Source organism: Scleropages formosus, chromosome 18 (assembly GCF_900964775.1).
Source record: "Scleropages formosus chromosome 18, fSclFor1.1, whole genome shotgun sequence".
In the NCBI taxonomy this organism is placed as follows: domain Eukaryota; kingdom Metazoa; phylum Chordata; class Actinopteri; order Osteoglossiformes; family Osteoglossidae; genus Scleropages; species Scleropages formosus.
The window spans coordinates 2,004,370-2,026,013 of NC_041823.1; the positions used below are offsets into that span (position 1 = coordinate 2,004,370).

At 46.2% G+C, this 21,644-nt stretch overlaps 2 protein-coding genes across 3 annotated transcripts in view; both read right to left on the reverse strand.

The window, feature by feature from the left end:
• Positions 1-1,210: 1,210 nt before the first annotated feature.
• Positions 1,211-21,219, reverse strand: LOC108940666 (myelin basic protein). 2 transcript variants are annotated; one of them, XM_029259806.1, is made up of 6 exons: positions 20,804-20,936; positions 9,691-9,795; positions 8,549-8,575; positions 6,937-6,966; positions 4,510-4,578; positions 1,211-2,547 (listed from the first exon to the last, which is right to left on the reverse strand). In XM_029259806.1, the coding sequence occupies exons 1-6, from the start codon at positions 20,921-20,923 to the stop codon at positions 2,512-2,514; spliced, it is 387 nt and encodes a 128-aa protein (XP_029115639.1). In that variant the 5' UTR covers positions 20,924-20,936; the 3' UTR covers positions 1,211-2,511. The 2 variants fall into 2 exon arrangements, with proteins under 2 accessions (XP_029115639.1, XP_029115640.1); XM_029259807.1 differs by lacking the exon at positions 6,937-6,966 and having other exon boundaries at positions 20,804-21,219.
• The window catches only part of LOC114912548 (myelin basic protein-like), a 38,385-nt gene continuing 37,710 nt past the window's right edge, over positions 20,970-21,644 (reverse strand). Inside the window, exon 4 of the mRNA XM_029259808.1 lies at positions 20,970-21,236. Within this exon, the coding sequence (XP_029115641.1) occupies positions 20,986-21,236 (251 nt within the window). The 3' untranslated portion in view covers positions 20,970-20,985. The remainder of the gene's footprint in view (positions 21,237-21,644) is intronic.

Consider the following 21,644-nt stretch of genomic DNA (forward strand, 5'->3'; position numbering starts at 1 on the left):
TCATCTCTCAGCATCGCGTCACTCCTCCCTCGGGCCTGGCGGGGGCACAAACTCATTCTCTTTTGAGAGAAACAAATGACTTGGATGAACTTTGATGAGTGAACAGAGCGGCTCCTTTCGTCAGCAGCTCCCAGAACAAAAGTCATCGGAATGTGAAAAGCAAATAACCTACTTCGTTTTTGTGACTAATGACGATGTTTATCGTCATCCCCCTCCAACAACTCACGGTTTTACGCAGTTTCCACAAACTGGATTTCTCTGGACCTTTTCGCTGCGTCAGAGAATCATGGGGAATTTCAGGAGCAGCTGGTAGTGTTCCAATTAGAACCGGTGTTTTCTGACCCAAAGGTTACAGGTTTGAAGCCCATCTCCCACTGTAGTACCCTTGAGCAAGGTACTTACCCTAAATTGTGACGGTAAATTACTGCAGTAAATTAACCAGCTGTATAAACAGGTAAATAATTATGTCTTAACATTGTAAAGTTGCTTTAGAGAAGAATGTCAGATAAATGTATAGAAGTAAATCGCGGTACAGAGTGGGAGACACTGGTATCACAAAGAGATTGCTGTGTAGCAATGAACCTCTTTCTCTGAGGTATTGAACACAGTATCTGCAGTCACTGTGGTAAGAGGTATTCCTGGTGTATTATCCAAAATTAACTTCTTAAAACCCCAGTGAGACATAATCAAACTTGATGCTTGAGCTCAGAGAATGGCCTGAAACACCCCCTGCAGTTTTGGAGACAGTCTTCATACACATGTTATGCATTAGGCTGAACGGCTGCAGAACCTGGCCTGAAGTCGTGCGCACTGTGAATAAACCGGCGTGATTAACACCTCGTTGCCTTTAACACTTTCGTATGAAAAACAATTCCAAGTTGCATCTAATTCCTTTAATTGATTTTATTGATTTAGCTTCAAGTTAAAAGGCAGGTAATTCTTTGTGTGACAGGGACGCAGGTGAACACGTTTCTGTGTTTTTAATGTGCAGCACTGTACAGTCATTCCTAGGGACCATGCATACACACACACACACACACACTCACACACTCAGGAAATCGAGCCCTTTTTAAAGACACCCAGACGACAGCTGTGGTGGAGGAACGGACTCTGGGGGTCCGCGGTACCAGTCCATCTTCCTCAGGACCCTCCTGAGCCCTTGGACCCTTTTCCATGTCTGTCCCTCCCCATGTCCTTTTACACACAAGGGTGACAGGACACGCATGCACTTATTTTATTTTGTGACATTAACACGCCTTTACAGGGGCGCTCGGACACAAGCACAGATGAAGACGGGCCGTCCACAAACGGTGCCGCGTTAGCTTTTCCTTTTCCAATTTTAAGCGTATGAAATAACATATAATGAGACACAAAGAGAGCATATAATAACAAACAAAGGGAGCAAAGCCGCCAACATGGGAAACACAGTAACGCACCACGAACAGTGTAGCTGTGAGCTAAAAAAAGGGGCTGGATTAGCGTATGGCCGCGCCGCCACGATAATTACGTTTAGTGCAATTTGTTTCACTGCGGCCTCTTCATTCCAGACACAAAAACAGGGCACTTCAGACAAGCGCTCGCTCTTTGTTTTAAATACGGCTGGAAAAAGTCCCGCACCACCGCAATTTTAGCACCTTAATCAAATTAGTGAAGTATTCATGTAGGAAAGAAAGGAACCGAAATAAAAACAACTATTATAGGATCGCAATTCAACAGGGTGTTATGAAAGAGTACGCTATTATTTTCATTCGCTAAATTGCGACCTTCGTCGGTAGCTCAGCGTCGTCGTTTTTACATCGCATTTTACAGCGCAGCTAAAGACCTTAGGATGCGACACGAAGGCGTACCCCCCCCCCCCCGCCGGACGAGAAAGAGCGGGAGAGAGAGAAGCGCAACCCTACGCAGTGGGTCACGTTTCACAGAGACACACTAAACAGACACCGAGATTGAGTTTTAGGCCTAAATATTCATCGCCACGAGCAGAGGGCCTTTCCAGGCTAACAGATGAAGCTAACGGGAAGCGCTACTTACAAACAACACTAATGGTGTGTTAAGAGTCAAGGGGGACGAGAACAGAGCAACACGGGAAAGGAAACACACGTGTGTTTGCTGCTCACACCCAAACATGGGGCAGGACATTTGTTATATGTCCACTTTTATCGGGAGTCGCCCCTCCCCCCACCACTGGGACGTTAGCAACTTGACGGAACGCGTGGGGCGGGGTGGGGTCGGGAGCCCTTCGAGGCCGGGTGCGCGAGGAGGCCGTCGTCCGCTACGGGTACCGCCACGTCTCGGTACACACGTTAGACGTGGGGTGCCGGCGTCGGAGACGGTGACGGCGGACCGGGGACGTTAGCATACGTTAGCATGCGTTAGCACGTTAGCAGCAGGGCGATGCGTGAGGCGATCAAACAGGCTTCTGGCTTCTTCTCCTTTTTTTGCAGCGAATCCTTTCCTTTCCCAAATCCCCCGTTTCTCTTGGGCGTCGTGAAGGATCGGGGCGAAGGGGCGTCAGCGTTTGGCTGGAGACCCCGATCTGCTCCCCCCCTGGAAAGGAGCGAAGGGAAAAGCGGCCGTGAGCTTTGCGGCCTAACACGTCTACGTCCTGCTCAACTTTACATGCGGAAACATCGGAAGCTGGAAACAGGCTCGACAACTTTGTCTGCACTTCCAAGTTGTTGCAAACACTTTCTTACAGCTGCAAACGCTGCTTTATTTAACCGGTTTGGGTTCCACTTCGAGGGCCCCGAAAACGTCGGCGAGCTGTGCAGAAACGTTTACTCCGAGCACCTCGAGTACTGTGAACTCCCACGTGAGGAGGTTTTTTTTACACTACAACGTGTACGCATAAGACGCTTCAAAAATTTTTCATGAGGGAAAAATCGGACAAAAAATTTTTCATTTTTGTCGGACGTTTCAAGACACGAACATCTCGACTCGTGAGAACTACAGACAGTTGGACTTCCCATATTCCACCAGACCTGGAGTAACGATAATCTCAATACCGGTGTCAGGTGTAAAGGAAATGTTGTTTTATAGCATTAAATCATGCAGGAGGATGAAATAAAAGGGTACTTAAAGTACTGGCTTTGACCGGCCTGAACAAATAAACAAGGTAAGAAATTGTGCTGAACAGATGCAATATCCATGTTGTGCGATGTTAGAAAAAAACAATATTTGTTTCTATCCTCCACTTTTCCACAGGATACGTGGACTCCAGGGGAACCTGACCGTAGTGGGTTTAAGGTAAACCTCTTCTTTGGACCGGCTGCCTGTGTTCTTCTTCCGAGAGAGGGAAGAGAAGCAGCACAGCTAAAGACAATTACGCGAACGAGGAGGCTCTCTTTGTGCAGGGGAATCAAAATAATCCATACCGTGCAAAACTGATAGTGTGCTGAGAGGAACGGTGCAAACACCGTCCTCTTTAATCCGTTTCTTTTCACTCCTGCCATCAACAAAAAAAATCCCTGTTTGGAAAATCTGTTAAAATTCAAAGACACGAAGGAAACTTTTCCTGAGAGGACTGGAACTTTCTGAAACAAAACAACAACAAAAAACAGCATCCTTCAAATGTGCTGATGGCTGCGCTGAGTCACTTTTCTCTATATTTTACCCTGAACACGACATCATCCAAGGTGCATCCCATTTACTCAGTGTGTGTTCAAGAACTGCCGAAAAAGAGGTCAAAACAAGTGGTCATGACTTCCACATCTGTCTTATAGTTACGTGGAACTGGAAATTTATTTAATTATGCATTTATTCATGTCTTCCGTTCAGAGAACAGGGGCAAAAACAGAAAGTACCGAATGTTTTATTTATAAAGTATCATTACTGCACACTCATACATCAGCTATTTATTTTATGACCCTTTTTTTGAATTCCCTTTTGGGGGCTTAGGGCGTGCTGTCGTAATCCAGAGGGATGTGCATTATTTCAGCCACTTAAGTCCTCACTCAGCTGTATAAAAGTTGGAAAATATGGGTTCAAGAGGTTAACGCTGCCTGCTGAGAGCTGAGTTTTTGGCTCTTTCTGCATTTTCTATCCTCCAGTTGTGACACTGGACAGAGATGCACACCGTACTCTGGGGGAACACGGTGTCGCTTTCGCTTTCCCAATCCCCAATAATCACTGCGGGGTGAAGTTACGGTTAAGGGTGGGGTAAAGAAGAACAGAAAAGAGCCTCTGTCACTGTGTCTTGAATGAGGACACACGTGTGTCGTTACAGTGCAAACTGCACCAAGACTCATGTTTTAAAAGTGCACAGGAGTCCAGAAGAGTTCCCTGATGGTCTGGAGAACTGAACATTCTGGATGCGACACCTGGTACAGCAGGGACAATTCAGCTCTGGGGGACATCAGTAGAGGGCGCTAGAGTTTTTTTAGCATATCAATCTAGCAGAGGCCTTAGGATGAAGTACTGCAGGTAGGCCATGTGCCCTGTGGCTCTTTATGCATTTTAAAGCAGTCTATGTGCACGTTGCAGTAAACGGTTCCACACGAGCATTTTTACCATTTTGAAGATCCTCGACAGAGTTCCCTGACCATCAGCCCGGCCGGCCTGCGTGGACTTCTGCTCCGCCTGCGGTGGAACAAAGTGACCGAATCAGTGACCTCGAAGAGCGGTGTGCGTTCGAGAAGCCTGGCCGCTCGGTGGACAAGGATGCAGAGGTAGAACAGGCACCCCCCACCAAGGGATGATGCTGATTGGCTACACTGCCCTAGTGGGCGGGATCACGTAGAAGACGTCACACGGAGCTCTGAAACAGACCCGCTGACTCGACGGCGGTGTCACAAAGATGACCAGAAGCCGACTCTGTGAACAGAGAGGACGATGGACGGCCCTCGAGTGGACGAGGCCGCTTTGTCAGCGCGTCATTGCAGTGGACATATTTGAGCACAAGAGCCTGTCTGAAGGAGGAAGACGTCACCCAGGGTGTGACTGCAGGGCTGCGTCAAGCAGCTCAAAGGGAACTTCCTGTTTCATTCATGGGAACTTGCTTATTAAAGGAAGGACAAAAGATTTTATTCATGAAACGTAAGACATTTTCCCTACTGAAAAATTAAGATCGTTCTGTGACTGGCTGGAATCACCTATTTAAACTCCCTTGATTTAAAAGAACCAAAGAGTTCGGGATCAGGGAGGATTTAATCATTTTTTGGGTTCTTTTCTTTAAAATTTCTGGTTTTCATGTACCAGGGCAGTCGTTTAACTCCTCCGTCGCCGACGCCTGTGGGTGCATCAAATGGCCATTTTGGATTAGCACTGATTGATATGTGGATGCTCTTGAGTGATGTGAGCCTGTTTCCATGGAAACAGAAAAGGTGATGCTAAGTCTACTGCTAGTCTGCACGCAGAAATAACAACACTGCAATGGATATATTTTCAAACGGAGGGTATGAGCAGGAGGGTGAGCATGAGGTGTAATGAAAAGGTCCTTAGACAAATTAAATAAAAAGCCTGACCTTCTCCATAGCGAACGCATCTGTCCTACTCAGGCGGGATGTGTAAAACACGCTGTGTCTCGGTGTGTGTCTGTCCTGATCTGTCTCTGAGAATGGTAATCCAGCCTAAAGAGTAAAAAGCCCCAAAAGAAGCCCCCTCAAAGCCCCAGTGTCTGAAACCAGGTCCCGAATGGACGGCCAGCGTGAGACACCGCTGGTCACTGGACCACATTGCGGAGGCCAAGGGTGGAAATGTTTAGGATGGAAGGCAAATGCAGGAAGTCACTCTGACAGAGGCCAGTCCTTCAGGATCACCTGGGTCTAGCAGCTCAGAATATGAATAGAACGGGGTGGGGGGTTTCATACTCTCAACGTGACTCCCTCCTTCCTTCTAATACACTTGGTAAGACTTGAGGGGTGGGAGGGTGGGTCTGTCATGTGGCCCTGGTCTCATTCTGCACCAAAGGGTCTAGACTGTGCGCCGGTTGAATAGTGGTTTCTGAGCAGCTGTCTGCATGTGAAACTACTAGTTGTCTATGGTGGAACTAATGTTAGACATATGCAAAATACTGTACATAATGTACATAAAATCATATACTTATAAACATATGCATTTTTATATATGAATATAAATATAAATGCTGGTAGCGTAGTGGTTGGAGCCACCGGTTTTGAGTCCAAACTGATGATACTGAATCTTACTCTTGAACACGGCACTTCCCCTAAATTGCTCCAGTAAAATTACCCAGTTGTACAAATGGGTAAATAACTGTAAGAGGTTAAACGTTGTAAGTCGCTTTGGAGAAAAAGCATCAGCTAAACGAATAAATGGAAAAACGTATTGTGTATATTGTACTGCATATATTAATAATATATATTATTAAAAATACATTGAAAAAATATAATTATATATTACAAAATATTTATATATATATATATATATATATATATATATACACACTCTAGTTCACACGCAGACACATGAACATACATAAGAAATGGCTGGATATAATGACATATGTACACATATACACCTAAAACATCCTTTCACAGATGGAGGTAGACTGACGGAATAGAAATGCTTGGGGAAAGTAGCACGAGGAATACATTACCTTCAGGAACCTCCACAAAAGAGCACAGACACTTTAATTCCACCCAACATTTTTAGCTTCAAGGTAAGGGTTCGAGTATCGACTAGAGGGAATGGAGTCGACGGGGGGGTTACTGCGAAAATAAAGAGGTGGTTAAAGGAAGGACTCGAGGACGTGAGGGGAAGACATGCATGGCGAGGAAAGTGAGAGGGGCGGAGAGGAGGGAGGGAGTCGCTGCACATGGGTTACCAGGACGCTTCCAAAGGACAAAACAAGGAGAACAAAGGGGGGGGGGGGGGACATCTGGGCGAGCTGCAGCCTCCAAAGACCAAAACAGCTGTGAAATTAATAATTGGCAGCAAAGTTCATCTTTCTTTCTTTTCTTTTTTATTACAATCACCTACCCGGCCTAATTTGGAAGCGAGTCCTCGCCACTGGATATGGAAGAGACAGAGACAGGATCAGCAGGGTGCGGGACACAGGAACGAGCAGGACACAAATCAGAGAGCGGACAGAGCGCGCGGGACACGAGCCCTGATCCGTGACCCCTGACCCCCGACCCCTGACCCCTCGCTACACGTTTCATCCCGCTCGGGGCCTGGTGCCGTATGAACGCAGTAGAGCTACAGTCCGTCACACTCCTCCTGCAAAATATGGACTTTGAAAAACAATGTTTGACAGTGTTCGCAGAGGGCCCAACTCAGCAGGATGACAGAGTGCTGGATGCCAGGGGCCTCTGAGCCTCTTGCCAAAGCAGGCAGTTAGTAACACGATGTAGTACCGCTGTATTACCGCTGTTTTACCACCCAGGATGACCTTCTCGCACATTGGACACAAGCAAGCAGAGGAGCTGAGAAGAGCTCTCCCTTTCCACTATGTGCCCACCCTACCGACCCCCCTGTTGCGTTACGCTTTCCCCCATTGATTGTCTGGATGCTGCTGATCTGAGGTGGGAAAAAGGCTCAAATCGCTGGGTGACGGGAATCGAAGTCCTTTCGCTACCATTTGCATGTGAAACAGAGCAGTGATTGTTTCGTCTTTCCTGGGTATAAATTAAACTGTAATTTCATACTGTTCCGAAAATAAATGTTCGCAGAAGAAGCTCCTGCAATTGGTGTGAATTTTAAGAAGGACTTTAAGGCAGTTTCGTCAACTCGTGGGCCGAAACAAATAATAATTAGTTAATTGCGAGACAAATAATATTTAGAGCAATAATGTAGCTGTGACTCGTACGGAAATGGCGAATCATCATTAGATCATATTTACAGGAACGATTTATGAGGATAAAGTAAAACACTGTGTACAACACCAGAAAGTAACTGTACTACTGTACTACCCCCGTCACTGTAATAGTGTCCGGTTGAATACCGAACCGCAGTGTGTGTAAATTCAGTGCAAATTGCAGTGGCAGTGACCCCCAGAGTAAATGGGGGCTAATCTGACATGTGCGGCACATGATTCGTTTTCAGCCCTAAAAAGAAAAACCTGTTTTCCGCGCAATTAAGAGGCCGGGTTCGTGCGGTAGAAATAAATGATGGAAGTGCTGTATGTTTCGGGGGGTGCGGTGGCGCAGTGGGTTGGACCGCAGTCCTGCTCTCCGGTGGGTCTGGGGTTCGAGTCCCACTTGGGGTGCCTTGCGACGGACTGGCGTCCCGTCCTGGGTGTGTCCCCTCCCCCTCCGGCCTTACGCCCTGTGTTACCGGGTAGGCTCCGGTTCCCCGTGACCCCGTAAGGGACAAGCGGTTCTGAAAATGTGTGTGTGTGTGTGTGTATGTTTCGATGTAAATTTCTTGCATTTCCTACTGTCCTAATATGGAATAAACTACTGAGGAAGTGCAAGGAGTCCAAAAGTGAAATTGGCATCACGGGTAAACAGTGTATAAAGCATAAAGTGCAGCGCTGATGGGAGTGGAGGTGAGAGTGTGAGAGCAGCGCAGTGTGTTTCTCCCAGCCGCCCCGACTCCTCGTGGTGCGCATTCGTAGGGAGCGGCCCGAGGGCAGAGAGCGTGAACTTACCCTGGACTTGGGAGGAGGAGGGGACACCTGGACAGACAGAGGACACAACACGAGGAAAATTGTTACTGACTGTATAGTAAAATAATGGTCCAGATAAAAAAAAAAATAAAAAATTAGACAACGCTGGATTTATTTATAATGTTTAACAACATTACAAATCTCTTTATTCAAAATTCACATAACTGCATTTATTCATATTAAAAAATATATATATTTTTATTTTTCCATCCATCCGTCCATTCAATTTCAACGACTGCTTGTCCCAAGCAGCGCTGTGGGATCATTTTTATTCTTAAATGTTCTTTAAATTTTATTTTTATTATTTACCATTATTTATCAGATTCCTTCATCTAAAGTGACTTGCAGAGTGAAGTTTGAAAATTGAGCTGCATACACTGATTTACCCGTTTAAACTCATTTTTCTGTATCAATTCAGGGTAAGTTCTTTGGTCAAAGTCACAACAGAAGGAGGTGGGATACAAACTTTAATGTCCCAAGCAGATGGTTCTAACCACTACGCCACCTGCTGTCTAAATGCAGTATTTTCCATGATTATGTCTTTGATATGTAATTATTTCCATTCACATTTATTAATTTGGCAGAAACTTTTTTCCATTGAGAATGTGTGACTGGAGGTCTGGGCTGCTGGGAGCTGTCAGTGGATACAGTGAAATGGTAAAACATGGTATAAAAAATCGGTTTCAATATAACTAAAAGAATCTTGGAAGAGGATTTTGCCACAAGTGTTTTTGTGTATTTTTTATTTTTTTTCCATGGTGGGATACAGCGGTCTAGGGAGAAAATGGCACAGACTAATAAATGGTCTCTTGATATAATTAGGCATGAAGATGAAATACATCAGTCAAGCAACCAGAAAACAGTTGGCGTTGACCTTTCTGCTCACCATTTTCGACAGCAAGATCAATAATTATTATATTGATTCCCAAACAACTGTGTTTCTCTTGTATTGTCTGTCAAGCGCTTTGTGACAAATTGATGACGACAGGAGAAGAAAGTTGGAGGTAAAGTCCAGCATGGTACATCTGAGATATAGGAAACGGGGTCTAAGTGAAAACCGTGGTAAATGACCTTTGGGAATAAGGGAGTGGCGGGATCCACACCTGCAGATGAGCGGCACTCACCATCGTCCTGAAGAAGTGCACTACGGCGTTCTCGTCCCCACGCCTGTGGGGGGAGGCCTGCAGAGGGCGCTGTGGGGAGGAGGTCAGAGACCCACGGAAGGAACCCTGAGGGCAGAGAGAAACACACGGTGGGGGTGGGGGGGGGGGTGTTGGGTCCATGGTCCATCAGTGTTCCAGAACAGAAGCACCAGCATCATGGGTCACTCAGAAGGTGGACTGAGCGTCTAACACTATTTGCAGAACTTTTGTCTTTTAGTAACTAGTTTTTCTATAAAAAGGCAATTTCATGTATAATGTGCCAAGAATTATTGATTCCCTTCAGATGAAAAGGGGCTCAAAGTTCGTTCCCAGACACAGTTAAAGGGCCGGCGCTTGGTTTCCGGTGCCCCGGGCAACATTCGGTGTGGCACCCCTTAGACTTCTATCTCCAAATGCATAAAGGCACACGCACGCACACACACACACACACACACACACACACTTTCTGAACCGCTTGTCCCATACGGGGTCACGGGGAGCCGGAGCCTACCCGGCAAGACAGGGCCCAAGGCTGGAGGGGGAGGGGACACACCCAGGACGGGACGCCAGTCCGTCGCAAGGCACCCCAAGCGGGACTTGAACCCCAGACCTGCTGGAGAGCAGGACCCGGTCCAACCCACTGCACCACCGCACCCCCCCGGCACACATACAAATATGAGAAAATAATTTTAGATGTAGATACATATGAGATCATGAAGAAGGAAAAATAAGTTTTTAAAAAATGTAATTATTAATCATACCACACATGTGAACAACAATATGCACAGAATACAATTATATACTTGGACTGGAATAGACTGAAAACCAATTTCAAGGCTGAATCTGATTAGGGGAAATAGATATATGCTATTTACTGTTTACTATTAGTAGTATTACCACTACTGTTTAGACCTGCTGTCAAAGAAAATGTTACCTACAGAACTGCAACTTTTCAGAGGGACGCGGCAGCGATGTATCATATGATGTTTATAGTGGATACAAAATACAGGCGACAGATCTTCAGTCTTCAGTTAAACTTTTTCTTTATTATTAAGCAATTTCTTTATAATATGCTTTTCCAAAAAGTGCATTTTTGAATTTCAGTAGCTAAAATCTACACCCTCCAAATTTTGTCCCGACCCACCCCCGGTTCACCTGATTCTGAACAACAGCTTTTTTGTACTTTTATGCACAGCATTGAAACGCAAAGCGACCTGTTAGTACTCTCAAACCTGGCTGCGCGTCAGCAAAGAAAGACAAAACAGGACAGACGGAAGACACGTTCCCACCCGTTTCCACCTACGAGGAACATTTTGCTTCCAAAGGCACGAGTGCTAATTCTACCGATGAGCACCATCGGTATTCCGGGTGATTCTATACTGGCGTAATGAGCACGCACAAATGACAGTGTCGCAATTATATTAATTACTGGTGAGAATGTGCCGCTGCTCTCCTGTCTGCAGTGTGTGAGATGCGGGACTCATCATCAGGACATTTTCCACTCTGCTGTGGAACTGAAGGCCTGTTAATGAGGGGAGCGTTTTCGACGGATCGGGGTCGCCGGCCCGCCCGCCCGCCCGCCTGCCCGCCCGCCTGCCCTCTCTTACCAGGGTAAGGCAGAGAAAAATATTGCTCCAAACATCTCAGTGTGAGCCCAGACCCTTGATGGAAATTCACAGAGGCCAAGGGAGGCTTACAGTGCAGGCCATCGCCATTGCAGTGAATGGTGGCGATGACTCTATGGACCACAGAAACTCCAGTCGTAATTAATTTAATTTATTTAAAGGAGGAGAGCAATATTATTCAGGGGCCCCAAAATTCCTAGCTACACCCCTGCTTACGATCACACATTGTCCTGCTCATTTGTAAAATAATTTCTCAAAATATTTACAGTTTAATTTACAGATGTCGGATTTAGCTACCCTGAAGAAACTCTTTAACCGTGTCCAGGCGTGTCATGGGTTCAAATGAGAAATTGTGACTCAGGTTGATTTCAGGTCTACAAACCTAACATTGGAAGCTGCTCTGAAAAAAAGGCTTCAGATAAATGAGCACATATACGTTCAAGAGCAGTAATAATTGCCTACAGTTGAACTTTTGAACAATTCTGGGATAGCTTCTGTTGAGCTGTTGGACGAGCTCAAAAGAATAATTCACAGGATTCCAGACTGGTACAAACCAGTTCTCAAACCGGCTGTCTGAACCCTTCAGACGTGCAAATTATTGGTGTTATTACATTTCTGATAATTTGATTTCATAGTATAAGGTGGCTTCAATGTTACTTAGGTGTGAGTACTAAAGTACAATGGTTTACCCACTTACACAGCAGAGTAATTTTTACTGCGTCACTTCAGGGTAAGTACCTTGACTTAAGAGTTCTACCGCAGGAGGAGAATTCAAACCTACGGTCTTTGATTGCATGTGCTGACCCCGTCGGAGTGTTAGTGATATCATTTTCATTACTGGGATCACACTTCTGCCACCAATACGACTACTGGTTCCGACAGTACGCAGCGACATATGTTAAATATGAATAGCACAAAGTAAAACTGCGTAAAGTTGATCCTCATCAGTTCGTTTGGATGTTTTTAGGAGGTGCCATACAAGCCCAGGTCCTCTGAGTGTAAATCATCAACTCTGACCACTACACCACCTGCTTCCCCTCTTGCTGGGTGGTCTTCAGAGGTTCAGGCCATGCAAATGGTGAAGGCCTGCAGATCTCATCCTAATTAAGTTCCCCCCATAGAGAAATCGAAATGAGGGATGGGAACAGATCAGTTTTTTTTTCTTTGAGCTCCAAAGCAAAGCTCTACACCCCATAACTAATCACAGCCCTTTGTTTGGCTCTAATGTCCCGAGAGGAATCGTTCGCCTAATAAGGCAACAGCCCAAGACCCCTTTGCGGGAATACATACAAGAACTCCCTCGTTCCTTTTCTTCTGCCTGTGATTAACGTGAATTAAATTAAATTACAGAAGCACGTCTTCCAGCAAGGAGTTCCTAATTTAGTGGAGCACAAGCGCTGAGGTGCCTGCAAATGGATGAGTTCCACAGCCCCTTGGCAGGAGGGCGAGACACACATCTGCATTAATAAAGAAAGGATAATAGTCAAACTATTATGAGTGGTCATTTTTGTTATTATAAGATGTTATTGTGCTCCAGAGCTCTGATTCAATCCGTCCGTAAGGGACCTGATTTTCTTATTTGCTCCCAAACCAGAGCAAGTGCTCTTCAGTGGCCTTCGCTCATTGTTACTGATGAAACCGATCGACTCAACCGGGGCTAAAGCCAACGGTCCGACTTCAGAAGGAGCTCAGTTTGGGCTGCCGAGCGACAGATAGATAGATGAACAGGTTCTTTATCTCACACCCTTGTCTAAGGCAGCTTGCAGCGTGAGGTTTGCACGCAAAGCTACTTACACCGATTTACCCATTTACAGTAGGATGATTTTTTTGCGGTATAAATTCAGGGAAAATACCTTGCTTGAGAATGCTATAGCAACAGTGGGTATTCAAACCCGGGTCCTAAATGTACAGGATTCAAACCGATTTGATTATTAACTGTATTTATATCTAATCTTTCCGCTGTTTTAACAACACCGATGGCCTACTTTCCACTTCCAGCAGTCCCTCGTATCCTGAGCCGCGTTCTGCTCTCCTCGCAGGTCTGTGCTGTGTCGGCGGTCAATAATAGTTAGGAGTAATTGTGGACTGACAGGCAGTGCACTCAGTTCGACTGTGACCGCATTGCGTTCCAGCTTATTCCAGCATCGCCGCTTGATGAAACAGGAGGATCACCAGGGCGCTCTCTCAGTGCTCATGAGTATTCATAAGCTGGACTTTTGTGGCTGGACCGCACAGGGTCAGAACTTCCAGAGTTCAGGCTACAGCGTCCTTCGGGTGACTCCTTCAGTTTGACCAGGACACAGCTTCCCCGGGGGTATGATGACTGGAGGACACACACGCACACATACACATACACACCCACACACACACACACACACACACACACACACACACACTCATCTCTTACATTACTGGATACCACGGTTTTTTCTTTTAAAAATTGTCTCTTTAATTATTCATGCTGTTAAAGAGTGATGATGTGAGTGATCTCTATTACTATTCACCTGAGCTGGAGAGTGGGGGTGTCCGGTCAGCACACGCCCAGCCGTCGTGGGGTTGGTGGCTCTGATTTACATCAGTTTAAAGCAAACACCACACTTTGGAAGAGACTTTCATGGTAAATGAGTGTAAATCAGTCACCTTGCCAGCTAGCAACTACAGCTATACTTCCCACAAGGCTTCACTTCCCCAGTGCTGGGGCGGCACTTAGAGACAAACCGTGGCAGCTAATGTTGTCTCGACAACGACGTGTCGACCTGGTGTTCGCACCCTGAACACACACCTGGAATTCCTGACAATACTGAAATAGTTCAACAAAGTGCAGTGCTCCAGTTTCACACATCTTCTCTCTCTACTGCTCCAACAATTTTCTTTACAGCTCTTAATAGAGGTAGTTCAGGGTCAACCACTAGGGGGCGTAATGGTGAGTTCAAGTTCAAGTTGTTTTTATTGTCATTCCTCTATAGCTTGTATACAGTGGAACGAAATGTCGTTTCTCCAGAGACCATGGTGCAACACAAAACAGAGTACAAGACAGGAAATAAATGCACAGGACAGGACAGGACGTGGAAGCAGACATGGGCTGTGAACTGTAGGCAGGTGAGCGTTGGGAGGCATCAAGGTGTTGAGTAGCCTGACTGCCTGAGGGAAGAAACTGTTGCGAAGCCTGCTGGCGGAGGCACGGATGCTCCTGTACCTTCTGCCAGATGGCAACAGGGTGAAGAGTCCATGAGAAGGGTCGTCCACAATGCTGGCGGCTTTGCGGATGTAGCGGTTTTTGTATGAGGTGTCAATGGTGGGTAGAGCGACTCCGATGACTTCTGTGTCTTTAAAGGGCTTTAGCCACCATCTGACATGGCTTGCGGCCATACAAGCCCCTCAACGCGTGCTCATCAGGTGTGGTAACGTCCTCCTTCATCAGAAATTTAGTCCAACAGAAACACACAAACTGCTCTTTTTGTGATACTTGCTCTGAAATCTGTTTCTGGAAAGGTCTGTGTAGGTTCATTATCGATCATTATTTGTTTCATTTTGATTCATTATTGATCATTATTTGTTCGTTCATGATCATCCGTGCAATGATTACATCATTATTTAAAGATGAAATTCTTAGTTTCTAAGACACTGATGGAAAGAGACACACACACACAGTCTGAACCGCTTGTCCTACATAGGATCATGGGGAGCCAGAGCCTAACCCGGCAACACAGGGCATAAGGCTGGAGGGGGAGGGGACACACCCATGACGGGATACCAGTCCATCACAAGGCACCCCAAGGGGGACTCGAACCCCCGACCCACCAGAAAGCAGGACCCGGTCCAACCCATTGCGCCACCGCACCCCCGCACCCCCGGAAAGAGAGACACTTGGTATTTAATTACTCTTTCATTAATCTCCTTGTTTTACTTGGGAAAGTTTATATTCCAACCCGACAATTGACTGGCGTCCTGTCTAGGGTGTACCCCTTGTGCTCAATGCTTCAGGGATAGGCTCCGGATCACCGTGATCCTGCTCAGGACAAGTGGCTATTGTATGGATGGATGAAATTTCATATTAATGAAGATAAATTTAGAAGCAATTTGTTTTTCATGGTTTGAAGCAGTGAATCTTTTTTCAACACTATCCTGGCTCAAAGTAACTTCAAAGCTTTAAAGACTTTTTAATTGCCTCCATATTGCAAAATTTTTGTCTTATATTGTATTTGAAAAAATATTTAATTTCTCTAGCATTTGCTCTGTTTTATTGTTCATATATTTTTTGCTCTCTATTTATATTAGTAATTTTAAAAACACATTCAGCCACTGCATGCTGTCTGAACAACATGTGCCCGTCAGACATTTCAACCTGTGACAAACAGGTGGTGTCACCGTTCATTCAGCTGTGGCGGACAGAACAGCACATTACAATACAGTCAGTCCCGGAGTTACGAACGTCCGACTTACATACAACCTGTAGTTATGAACCACCCCGTGTAAAACCTATTATATTAAAAATTCGAGTGACATACAATGATTTGCAATAACAGGCGCTACTTTGCAACACACATTAGAACGTTGCACATCTACAGCGGTTCGTCGGCTCGTGAACCTGAGGTAGGACAGACTTCCTTCTTTTCAGTCGGATGCAGGTTGCTGTTAACAGTGTCTCATGTATCACTGTATTTGGCTTATTTTTTTTCTTTTTACCCTCCTAACTGTGGCACTAAAGCGCAAATGAGATGCAAGTGATGGTGATGCATCAAAGAAAAGGAAAACGTTCGTGACTGAAATTAAAGTGGAAATAATAAAGCGATCGGAAAAAGGTGAAACGCCAACAAACATCAGAAAAGCATTAGGCTACAGTTGATCAATGATCGGGACATTTTTAAAAAGTAAAGCAAAAATAATGGAGCATGTTAAACACTATGTCCCGATGTCTCTCTCTCTCTCGCTCTATTATAAATAATGTAGGTAGTTACATTTATTATTGTTATTATTACTGTTATCATTATCATCATTACATTCATTACATAATTACATTGTATTATTATTATTGTATTATCATGTTAAAGATGTTTAGTATATCTAGAAATGTTTCTTTAATGTTTTTTATGCATAGAAAGGTACACGATATACTATATACTAAGACAAATATTTGACTAACTGACGTTAGACAAACCGAACCAAAGTATTCCGACTTACGTACAAATCCGACTTAAAGACAGATCTAGGAACGGAACTCGTTTGTAATCCGGGGACTGCCTGTATCCTCATACTTTCCTCCACAATTCCCATGTGCTCAGTACTTTTACTATGAGCCACAAACTGTGTTTTACACTACACTCCTACAGAGGGAATACACTCTCATTTACCTGACATGCTGGCCAAAGCCACATGCAATTACTTACCCAATTATACAGCAGGGTAACTTTTACTGTGTCAGTTGAGGGTAGATACCTTGATTAAGGGTACTGCACCAAGGGATAGAATTCGAACCTGCAACCTCTAAGTCCAAAGGTTGCATTTGTAACCACGATGCTCTCTGCTGCCCCCATTATTGTACTGAACCTTTTTTCTAAAAAAAAAAAAAAAAATTTCCCTCTTATTATGTTGTAATATTATATGTTCATTATTGTGTTATTTGGAAAGGCTGGGGTCTCAGTGCACTTTCTAGACCTCGGAACCAGCGTGGGCCGGTTACATCGGTTTGGCTGGGTAAGAAATTGAGGGTCACGCTGCGGTGAGCAGATGGGCAAACGCTGACCCAGAAGGTGTCCCTCTCACACCGGGGCTGGATATTGCAGTCACATGAGTAATGAAGGTAGAAAATGAGCTTTTTTAACAAAATTGGCATGTGCCGGACGAGCGCCGTCCTTCCTCTTCTCCAAAGGTTCCAGCAAAAAGGTACAAGCAGGAAGGAGTGGAAAACAGGAACATAAGGACACGTGGGAGACGAGGGACTGCAGGGGTCCGGCATCCCGCACTCCCCCAGGTCGCGCCCGTGGCTCCCGGACCCCTCCTATCGATCCCCCGCTAAGAGACCGCCGGGGCTGCGGATCACGTGTTGAGGGCGCGGGGAGGGCGCTGTTCGTGGGGAGCCGGGGGTCGAGGGCAATTACCAGAGCACAGCGGCGTCTCGCTCCATGTCAGCAGTCCGTTCAGCTGGGGCTCGGGGGGGAGGGCGGCGTTGTTTCGTGGTGACGGACAAGAACAACACGAATTTCCCCAAGAAGTGTCAAAAATACACAATTGTCCCGAATCGTCCTGGTTAACACACCGGAAGTTACTGGAAGTGCTGGGGCATCAAAAACAATCACGATACTGGGTTTTATTCCACTTTTGTGCTTTTTAAAACGTTTTGTGCCATGAAGTTGTCTCCATTAGTGCTCAGAAATAATACAATTAAAGCTGACGGCTGGACACAATGGGACACAATTTGACACAACTGAACACCAACAAACAGAAACGGACATAACCAGAGAGAAAGTGGCGCCATGTGACAAGTGGACACAATTTGACAGCTCTGGCTGATGTATCTGATAGACACTACAGTCTGGGGGCTCAGTTAACAGTAGGCCTATGTATATACTCTCTCTCACACACACACACACACACACACACACACACACACACACACACACACACACGATTATAAAGCAGCAGTAAGGGACACACATGAAAAGATTAATAACGTGGGGCTGAAGCACTGGGGTGTGTCGCGTGTCCCTCGGCGTGTCACAGCTCACATGCTCCGTTACACGTTTAGCACCTGTCAGTCATGGGTTTGCAAAGCGAGGAGCAGATGACGTGTGCAAAAAAGAGAAAGATATGCCGATGTTGTTGTTGTTAGAGCGTTTAATGAAATTATTATCCAAGGTCAGGGTGGGGGGGCACTGGGTACAACACTTTGGATCAACACATCACTTCCATCCCAGAGAATAACAAAGAGAGAGCAAAGGTCCGGGAAATGATCCACACCGTGACCCGACTCTGCAGGTCCTACCGCGTCCGCCTGGGTCCCACAGCAAAGCATGCTGGGAAATGCCCGTGTCACCAGTGCGGATACTTAACGACACTCTATGCGTGACCCCATGGGTAAAACAAGGTATTTGCACAGGCTTATCATGATCACACATCCTAATGGAAATTCATAATGAAAACAGGTCTGTGGCTGAACTATTATCATCATTTTTATCATTATTATAATTATCCTGCTGCTTCGCCAATTTGTACAGCTGCATATTTTTATCTCAGGCGTTACCAGGGATTCTTTGTGATGCAGCGGCGGCGGTGGCGGCTCCGACAGGTCTCCGCAGGGGCCTCGGGGGCCACGTCTGTAAGAGCTGCTTTGATCGACACCCTCAGAATGAATGTATCACCGAAGGAAAGAAGAGTCGCTGATTTATGATCATTCGCAGCAGCGAGTGAGCGCAGTTATTAATTATGACACATTTGCTCACGTGTGGCACGTCTCCCAACGTGTACCCAGGGCCGTCAAGCAGGGGCCGCAGCTCATTAGGTGTGAAACTCCCATTGAGACCCAGTCATGTCTTTGTTATTATCAGTAATCCGAGCGTCACAAAGCTCTTCCACACGGCATAGTTAGTTCTTCTCTAATGTGACTCGAGAAATTAATTGAGCAACATGCAGAAAGAATAAAACAAACAACATTAAAAAAAAAAAAAAAAAAAAAAAACACGATATAAATGGACGACCACTTGGCTTTCGACAAAACTCATAACACTGTGGCAGCATTTTCCCTTTGCAATAAACTGGCAAAAAAACTCATTTTTCCACAAAACAATTCAAAATAAAGAGTTCTCCTGATTTATTTCAACAGCAACTTGTCACGCTTAAAAAGGCAGAAACCGTTTGATCGCTTTTCTGTAGAAAAACCGGAACAAAGAAACACATCTGAATAAGTCCCTTTCATGAGAACATTTCCCCAAATCCCCCTACAGTACAGTAAAAGGGTTTTTTTTTTTATTATAAACACAAGAGAAATACTGCAACAATTTTTTTTTTTACATATCCACAGCTTTGATAAAGAAACTAATATGTTCACAGAATCACAATTTTAATAAATCATCTTGAGAAAAATTAAAAAATGGAAAAAAAAATCAAGCACAATACGGGATTGAAAAAAACCTGACAGCTATGAAAGAAGGAAAAAAAAAATTAAGCTTACGATTTTGTTCAAACTGGAATCGTAATCACGCCATAAAACACATCATGGCAATAAGAACGCATGTTTTTGGCAGTTTTACTTACATGAAGCACAAGCATAAGATTTGACAGCACGGCCAGATAAGACTCAAGCATACAATAGCAGTGCCCCTGGTGGGATTCGAACCAACAACTTCACGCTGAAAAGCCAGATTCCTGCAATGCTTTTCCCACTTTCACTATGTGGTCCAGCCCCTGTCCAGCAGGTGGACGCCTAGGGGACGTGATGTTTCGGGGCTGACAACTGACAAATGCGTCTGTGGTAAATCACAACATTGCACGACGGGAAACAGTTTTGTTTGGTTTTTGGAGTTCTGGACAATCGAAGATGGATCCAAGGTTGGGATTCAAACTGATTCCATACCGGTGGACAAACTCGCCTCAATCTTTCCGCATCTAGAGCGATGGAGCGGCAAAAGGCCACGACATCCATCACGTCACATCCCATTTAATACCCCTAGGAACGTTTGTGTGAACGCCCAGCTGTACGTTTAAAGGTCTTTGTTCATGTCCGGCGGAGCGCTACACACTCGATCCCGAAGGCGTCCAAGTGCAGGACGAGCTGCCGCCCTGTCTCTGGGGGGTACGCCAGGAGGGGCTTTGCTTCGTGACCGGCACACAAGGGAACGAATGTACTCCTCCGAATGCGGTTCTACCAGAACACGACCCTAAAATCATGTCGCCGCGTGTGAACCGGTGCCGTGTTCACACACCAGCCAGTCAGTTTTGACATGGAAAGTGCATCCTGGAACATGTCGACGTCAGTGATAAAACCCTCGGGCTCCCGGAAGCGTGCGAGAGCCGCAGATGCCCCATTTCGGACCCCAAAGAATGCAAGTGGAGGTGAAAAAGCCCCTAAATAATCTTCCATCCCTACCCTAATGAGCACTTATTAAAGTCGCAGCGACCAAGCGATGGCGATGAAGGATAAATATTAATTACATTAATATTTATTAACACATCTTAGTGAAAGTCAAGCGACGTCACCGCAGCCCTCGACCAGCATCCCCCAACCGCACCCAGCCACGACGATCCAGTGTCAACATGAGCGACCCATAAATACAACTTTACAAACTGGAAATGAGCTGTAAGAAATCACCGCAGAAAATTAAAGGAGCACGAGCGTGAATATATGTATGTATGTATGTATAATATGTATATGCGTTTAGATTCCCTGCACTCGAGTAACAGGTAAGTGGCGAAAGAGAAAACCCGAAGCGGAACGGTCGCTCGTCGCGCCGTCGGACTCCCTCCTCGTCCCTCACCTTGCCTTTCCTCCTCCGGTCCCCTCCGAAGAAGCGGCCCAGTTGGTCCAGCAGCCCGGGGTTCTTCTTGCGCTTTCCCAGGCCGAAGGGCGCTTGGCCCGAGGTGCTCGCCGTGGCCATGCTAGATGTCGGTCGGGGATCCGGGTTCGAGGTTCTGTCCCAGCGAGAAGCCGAGGGGGGCTCTAGTCTGCGTCCTGCTCCGCGTGCTCCGCGCCGCCCTGCTCCTGGATGGTGTGCAGCTCGTCCGACTCCGAGGGCCGATCTTTGAAGGTGTTGTCCTGCCGACCCGGGGCATCCCGGGAAAAGAGGCGGACCAGGTGGGGGCGGGGGCCGCCGGGGTCAGCTGCGCTGGCGCCGTGCCGGGTGTCCCCCGCGCGCGAGGAGTCAGTCGCCGCCGTCCCCTTGCAGGAGCTGCCATTGTTCGCGAACGCATCTGCGGGAAAAAAACACACACAACAAGGGCCATCTATGGAGCGGGCGAGCGCACAATGGGAGCCTCTGTGTGAGAGGCGTCGCCTTTCGCACCACACCAGCAGCTCGCGGTAAAACGCACAGCAAGGCATCCGTGCCTCTGCTGCGAACGTCAGACAGCTTCATCTGCTACATTTACATCGACTTGCTCGTTTTTATTGCGCGCCCGGCGATACGAGGCCTGGACTTCCCTACCTCGTCCGGGAACGCTCCGCTGGGAACGCTCCACTTTTAGTTTAGCTCGGTGTGGGAACAGTACGACGAGATGAGGTTTTGGGTTTGTGTGTGTCGGGCGACGGCGCGAAAAGGTCCGTGTCGCGAGCTAGGCGAGGCGTAACGTTGGTGAAGCCTGGCGATCGACTCGAGTCTT

Bases quoted from the DNA above. Each gene is read 5' to 3' on its own strand.
- LOC108940666 (XM_029259806.1), bottom strand. From the start codon at position 20,923: ATGGCCACGGCGAGCACCTCGGGCCAAGCGCCCTTCGGCCTGGGAAAG. The intron at 9,796-20,803 runs GTGAGGGACGAG...CTCTGCCCTCAG, and splicing joins ACCGGAGGAGGAAAGGCAAG to GGTTCCTTCCGTGGGTCTCT. The intron at 6,967-8,548 runs GTAAGTTCACGC...TTCCATATCCAG, and splicing joins CTCCTCCTCCCAAGTCCAGG to TGGCGAGGACTCGCTTCCAA.